This window comes from Tyto alba, unplaced genomic scaffold, assembly GCF_018691265.1.
Source record: "Tyto alba isolate M040663 unplaced genomic scaffold, T.alba_DEE_v4.0 Super-Scaffold_26, whole genome shotgun sequence".
In the NCBI taxonomy this organism is placed as follows: Eukaryota; Metazoa; Chordata; class Aves; order Strigiformes; family Tytonidae; genus Tyto; species Tyto alba.
Window position 1 is genome coordinate 9713530 of NW_024881300.1, and position 7117 is coordinate 9720646.

The window sequence follows — 7117 nt, forward strand, 5'->3', positions numbered from 1 at the left end:
AAGGATTTTTCACCCTCTATAAAATTTGGATTTCCCTTTTTACTTCCTTCTCACCTTACTTCTTTTGAAGAAGTGTCAGAATTTTGCCAGTATCCTTAGCACCTGATCTGATGTTTAGATATGTAAAAGATCAAGCCCTATCTGCAAGTTAAAAAAAATATAATTCTAACATGACACACTTATTTTTGGCTACATCATCATAAAATTTTATTACTATCATTCTAGCTAAACACTTCCTTCACTTCCTTTGAAAACAAACAAACAAAGAAAAAAATTGGAAGGAAAATGATTGTCTCACAGGATTGTCTTGAAACTTACTCCAAACACTGTTAGAAGATCCTAAGATGTTCCTTCTCATAATGCAGTAAAAACAGCAGAGATACAAATAATGAAAATAGATAGTATGAAGGACAATGGCTTTGTAGTTTACCATTTATCTTCAATCAGCAGCCCTTCAGGAGGGCTCCATGAACATATTCTAGGTCTGCTGTAGTATTGCTTTGACTAGACACACTAGAAGTCTGTACGCAAATAAATACACATTATCGTAAGTCAGGAAGAAGTGCTCACTCCAAATGTTTATTAAAATTGAACACAGGGAAGTATTCGAACATACTTCTGGTTGAGAATCATGACAGCAATATGTTTTTAGGATCACCTGGTTTTACAGTATTCCAGAATCTCAGTTAACCCTTTTGAGCATACATTCACAGGAACATGAAAGTGAGCAAGCACACTGTTATTCAGCCAACAACCACTAAATCATCGCCAAGAAACTGGTAAGTCGGAACCTCAAGGTTATAGGGAGCAGGACCTTTCCTAATTCTGCCAGAAGCATCGTAATGGGACCCATGGCAAGGGCAGTAATAACCACCAAAATCTCCAGAGTTGGCAATGGGTACACAACCAAGATGAGTGCAGACACCTATTAATATGACCCATTCTGGCTTCTTTACTCTGTCTAAGTCATGCTGCGGATCCCTCAGTTTAGACACATCAACTTCAGCTTCCTGATTAATCTCTGCCTGGGTTCTGTGACGCACAAAAAGGGGCTTCCCTCTCCACTTGAAAGCCATGTTCTTGCCTTCTGGAATGTCAGATAATTTGATCTCAATCTTTGACATTGCTAGTACATCAGCAGAGGCACTCAGACTGGAAATAAACTGGGTAACAACATTCTTAGCAGTATATGCAGTTGCTACACATGTTGTTGCAGTCACCAGGTAGGAAAACCCTTTTCTAGATTCACTGCTGCCTTGAGAAGATGTGTTGGGATCTAGCACATCTTGACGACGATAGGTAGAGAAGTCGGGTACCACGACATCATTATGGACACAACGAACACTGGCAGGTGCTGCAAGAAAAAGAATATGAAGAAATGACAACGTTTTCATGTAAAAAATATTATGATGGATTTGAAGTTATATTTTTTAAATTGCATTTTTAGAATAATGGATAAAAATTATCCCAAAGTTTGGATAGGATTCCACTAATTATACATTTAAATTTTAAACCACGGGAAAATGGGTTCCAGAAGGTATTTTTGGTAGATGAGCAGGTGGCTGTGAAAGTCTTTTATCTATTCTTTGAAAATTATACAAAGCCTGGTAAGAATGCTGAAAAATCTGCGAGTTCTAAGTTTAGAGTGAACCATTTTTTCAGAATATTTCAAAGGAAAAACTCCTGCAGGATACCATGACTAGCTAAGAAAAGACAGACCTGTCTTCCATTCAAATGTTTTCCCAAAAAAACCCTGCTGTGAAGAAATCTGATTTAGTAAAGTTTGCACATCTGTAGCTTAACACTTTTGTGCTTTCCCTTGACTTAAGTAACTTCTTTGCCTTTAATAATCTTAAGTGTATGGTTAAGCATTTTGAAGACTGAAATTACAGTATCAGGCATCCCTCTATATATTAACTGTTGTCAAAGATAACTGCCCCAGTAACTAGTTTTTAAATGTGCAGTCTCCTATTTGCCAGGCTTACTTCACAGAAGGACCTAGGGATAAAGCTAATAACCATCCAATTCTCAAGCTTTTCACATGGCATTCCCAAGTCAGACCTGTGTGTGAAACAAACAAGATGTGCCAGCTAACTGAGAGGCCTTCCATTAGTTTCTCCCACACAAGAAAGCTGCCTTAATGAAAATCTGTAAGCCAAAGAACATGCCAAAGACAGAACACATCACTTGCCAAAGTGCAACCTCTGTTATTTGAAAAGAACTGTTCAGGTTTTTTTGGTTTTGTTTTTTTTTTGTTTGTTTGTTTGTTTTGTTTTGTTTGTTTGTTTGTTTTTCCCTAGCAGTTGGCACAAGGTTAAGAGAGGTTAATAAAAACCATTCTCTCAAAATAAAATAATTTCCAGGGATTTGTATGCAATATAATGGGGAAAATATTTATATTTATTTACAAGAAATTCAGAGAACGTATTTGCTGTAGGATTCTAATTGTAGAGAAATTATAGTGAAATTCAAAACTCTGAGAGCAAACCATACTAATTTATTTCAGTGTCAACACTTAAAATATTTCACATTTACTAACAAGCAATTCAATTAATTTCTAAAAATATCTTATATTCAGTGAAAAACATGCTTGATGTTGATTAAAACTAATAAGACTAAATGCAGACTTTTCACTCGAACATATCCTTCACAGTTGAGGGTCAGGTGAAATATGTAGCCCTAATCACTACACAGCATCCTCCACAAGGCACTGCCACCTTCCATCACTACCCAACCCAACTGTCCAAAGCAAACTGTTACACCAGGCCGAGCGCCAGCGGAGCCGGGCAGCGGCTCTCGCAGGCAGCCCTCGCTCTGCTCCGGGACAGCCCCGGCCCTGGCCCGGGCGGCCGGTGCTGTAAGAACGACGCAGGAGTATCTTTACCTGGCTAATGCTTTTGTGAGCACTCTGTGACTGGGGGAAATACAGGGATTCCAAGAGAGGAAACAGTGATGGCTTTGATATAGTGAATCCTGGGTTAGAGCTGGTTTTCTGCAGCAGCAGAACACGCTGTGTGTTCTCACCACACGCTTCTGCTTTGATGCCAGTCAGTTAAATACTTTATTGAACTAAATAGAGTTTTCCTGCATTTTACCACCTTCAAACTGAATTTACACCCGAGTCACCCAAAGGAAGCAGGCCTTCAAGTGCCCTTAACTCTGTACTCATAAACGCGTGTTCTTGTAATGAGAACTTGGAACCACGCTTTTTTTTTTTCCTTTTTTTTTTTTTTTTAAAAAAAAAAAAAAAAAAAAAAAGAGAAATAAGGAGAAGCCAGAACCTCTCCGCTAACTGCAGCCTCTGCTTCCCGCAGCCCGCCGGGCCGCGCCCCGAGCGTGGACGCCCCCGCCCGCCGCGTCTCCCGCTCTCCCCGTTGGTCCCGGCCGAGCAGTTGTCGGGGAGCGGAGGCGGCAGCGCCCCCGGCCCGCCTCCCGCCCGCTAAGCCAAAGGGACGCGGCTCCCCCCGGGCCCGGCCCGCGGCGTCCCGACCCGCGGCCCGCACCGTTGAGGCTGGCGCCGGCGACGAGGCCCCCCCGGGCCGACTGGCCGCTCATCGAGTCCCGGCAGAGCAGAGGCCGCTTCAGGTCCAGCGGCACCTTCTCGGCCCGACGCGCCACCGCCGGCACCAGCGGCCTGAGCGGGCCGGGCACGGCGTGCGCCGCGGCCGACAAGTAGGGCGCGAAGGGCCCGGAGCGGGCGGCCACAGACAACATGGCAGCAGCGGCTGCTGGGCCGGTCACCGCCGCGACCTTCCCGGCGGCGGGAGACTGCGCAGGCGCGCCAGCGGCACGCCGGCGCGTTGTCGCGCGGTGCTGGCGTCACAGCCGCCGCTACGGGGTGAGCGCAGCGGACGTCACGGTGTGGGAGGGCGGGGTTGCTACTGCCTGCGTCAACCGGGACGGAGCTCCGCGGCCGAGCCGGGCCCCCGGAACGCCTCGAGGCTGCGGGGCCGCTGGCGGGGAGCGGTCGGGAGCGCCCCGGCCCGGTGACGCAGAATGGGGTCGTGCCATCCTGGGGTTGACATCAGGCTGCGCCTGGGAGAGTGGGTGGGAAGGGGGGCGGGACGTGTAGATAATGCAGTGGCTGTCATGGGTTGTGATGAGTAACAGGCCGCCCGTGGCTTTGATGGGGTGAGGCTCGCAAAGCAGGTGCAGTCACAGCGCTTTTCCTTGCCAAGATAGTATTGTCTGTCTTGGGAACTGTAAGAACTAATTCCTTATTCCGTTATTAACCTTTCATCTTCCAAACCTGTTTGTTTTTTTGTCTGTTTGTTTGTTTTGTTTTGTTTTCTTGACTACCTTCCTTTCTTTAGCGATTAGACCTTGTGAGTGAAGAGTGCTTTCAGCAGCTGTCTACAATGTCAAGAACAAAAAGGTCTTTTTTGAGTTTTTGCTTCTATTGGGAAACAAATTCTGTATCAAAATAGCCAGAATATATGATGATTTTCTTTCTTTTTAGAAGCTACTGTCTGAAAATAACCCTGTATGCAGTGTCCCAGGTATGAGTTTCATCTCATGCTCCCTCCAAGTTCTTGGGTCCGAATCTCTGGCTTCCCCTCCAGTACGAGTAACTCGGGAGTGGTTAGGGGGCTCACCCCACCCGTGCCTGTCTGCTGCTGGGGCTGGCACTGCCTGGGGCAGTTTGTACCTGCCCTGTCAGTGCCATCGACTGCAGAGTCAGTTTGGGGTTTGGTACTCGGGGGAGGTCTGTTCGCATAAAGTGCTTTGGTTGCTGATTTTACTCTTTGTGGCATTACCTCATTTCATACAAAACAGTTAAGCAGTATTACAAATACACATTTTTTTCTATTTTACTGTAATTATTTTGTTGAGGTATTCCTGTTTAATATTTTGAAAGGACAGTAAGTGTATTGGAGTCTCATCTTAGAATACCTCTGATGATACTTGCAAGCAAATTAAAGTCATTAAACTTCAGAACATTTCAAAGAAGGGTTCAGGAAACTCCGTGGGGTCACATGAGTGGTCCTGTGCCATTTCTGCAGGGCATGGATTCATTTAAACAAAACAACGCAAGCCCAAAACACCTTGGAGGGGTTAACGTGTTCTCTTTCCTTGCTACTCTTATGATGTGATTTGGAGGTGTGTAAATACTATTCAGAAACATTAGGAAGGAAAACTCTTGCCACTTCTGCAATAACATGTCCTCTATTATTTCTCCTATTCCTTGTGCAGTGTATGATTTTTGCCCCTTTTTATTTCTTTGTTTCTTTTTTCTTAGCTTATCTGTTTAATTTTTTGTCTTTTCATAGTCTTGCTGTATCAGCTGCAAAGTGGGAAGAAGCATAAATTTTCTCAGCTTGTCACAGGAAATTGACAAGTGATAGATTTTACATTGAGTTTGAAAAACACAAAGCATGTTTTACAGTACACTTGTCATGTTCATAACCACATGTCAGTGGGCAGCCTCCAGCTGCCACAGCTTCAGTGTTACCCATTGCTCATTGGCACATTGAGTCTGGAGCTCAGACTGCTGGGGAAGTCAAATAGTTCCCCAGAAACTCATCATCAGTTATAAGGGGGCTGAAGGAACACAGCAGCTGTAATTGTTGCCAAAAATATATTTATTCCATTCCTAATCACAAACATGGGCAGAGATGCAAACACACAGAGTCCAATTTTTATCTTTGCTCAGATCAGTTTCATTCAGCTGTGTGAATGCTAGGGGAAGCTTGCGTACTGTTGCACCTTTAGGTTTGCACAGTTAGCGTGTATAAAGTTGCTTTCCTGAAGATATAGTGGATTATTTTCCAAAAGTTCCTGATATATTTTTGAGTAATAACAAGCGAAATAAAAAGCTATGTTTCTAGCATTTTTTTAATTTCTTCTTTTGGCCATGGATACTGCTTGTCCCTGTGTAGACAGAGACAAAGTATTTAAAAATACTGAATTAATACTAAAGCAAATATTTTGGTAGATTTAAATATTTATTTTTTTAAAGAATATTCTATATCTAGTCTGATAGACAATAATAGATTTGGCATGACTTGCCAGTGTAGTCCTAAAATGGTTGATGGTATTACTCTATGGAGCTTCTCAAAGAGAAATATTTTTTTGTCGTTGTTTTTAAAAATACATCTTCTAAGATGGTATGCCAGCAGCATGCAAGACAGAAATATCAATTCATTTGCATGTTTGGTTTCTTTAATTACATAATATGCATGATCCCACCCTTTTGACTGCACCGAAAAATAATCTGAAACAAAACAATGCTGCTGTCAGCTCCTTCCCCCATGAAAGAAGCAGCAAATGACATCCTCCAGGCAAATTAAAACCAAATCCACTCCCAAGAGCTATTCTGGAGGTGGTAGTTCAGTTCATACACGGAAACTTGGCAGATACAGGCTATTCACAGTGAAGGGCAGCACTTTCTTAAGAGACAAGAAGGCAGGATGCCATAGTAGCCTTGCCTCCTGTTGCCACAGGGGAGCTGCTGGCTGCCTCTGCAGAGCCCAGCCTCGACGTACAGACAGGCTTCTGGTCAGGCAGCAGCACTGTGAAACAGAACAACTGGCTCAGGCTTATGTTGGAAGCACCAGCCCAGCTCTCTAAGTCCTTCCTCTGGGCAAGGCTCCAGTTCTCTGTAGTAACCACTCAGTTTGGGATGATATTCTCACCCAAAACTCATTTGGGTTAATTGCAAGGATAAGAGGATGATAGGTACCTCACAGAGGTGAATCCTGGGCTAAATGAAAGATCCATTCTTCCACAAACAACTAGGGTGAATAAATAAAATCTGTGGGTTGTGGGTTTTGTTTTGTCTTTTTTTTTTTTTTTTTTCCCAAATTTTCCTTTATAGCATCTGTTTTACACTTAACTTGTCACAGCTTTCAATGGTAAGATTTAATTTGATACTATGTGGATATGCTTGTAGGTGTGTACCTGACCCACTGAAGCCTTTTAACTAGTTCAGCCTTCTAAAATTTTCCCAAAATGCAGGGTAAACTTGACACAGAGATATATTGTAAAGGCATTTGAGCTAAACCATCTTCTAGAAATCTAACCACAATTTCTCAGCTAGTCAATCCAGTCCATTTGTGGAAGGCTGTGAAGCTTTAGTGTTTCATGCTGGCTGTGTAAGGAGCTATTGTTTTGAAAT

The 7117-nt window shown here is 43.4% G+C and overlaps 1 protein-coding gene across 1 annotated transcript; it reads right to left on the reverse strand.

The window, feature by feature from the left end:
• Window positions 1-559: 559 nt before the first annotated feature.
• LOC104361552 (cytochrome b-c1 complex subunit Rieske, mitochondrial) lies at window positions 560-3795 on the reverse strand. The gene is made up of 2 exons (XM_042797377.1): window positions 3504-3795; window positions 560-1354 (listed from the first exon to the last, which is right to left on the reverse strand). Exons 1-2 carry the CDS (start codon window positions 3712-3714, stop codon window positions 744-746), a joined length of 822 nt encoding a protein of 273 aa, XP_042653311.1. The 5' UTR covers window positions 3715-3795; the 3' UTR covers window positions 560-743.
• Between the last annotated feature and the right edge of the window lie 3322 nt (window positions 3796-7117).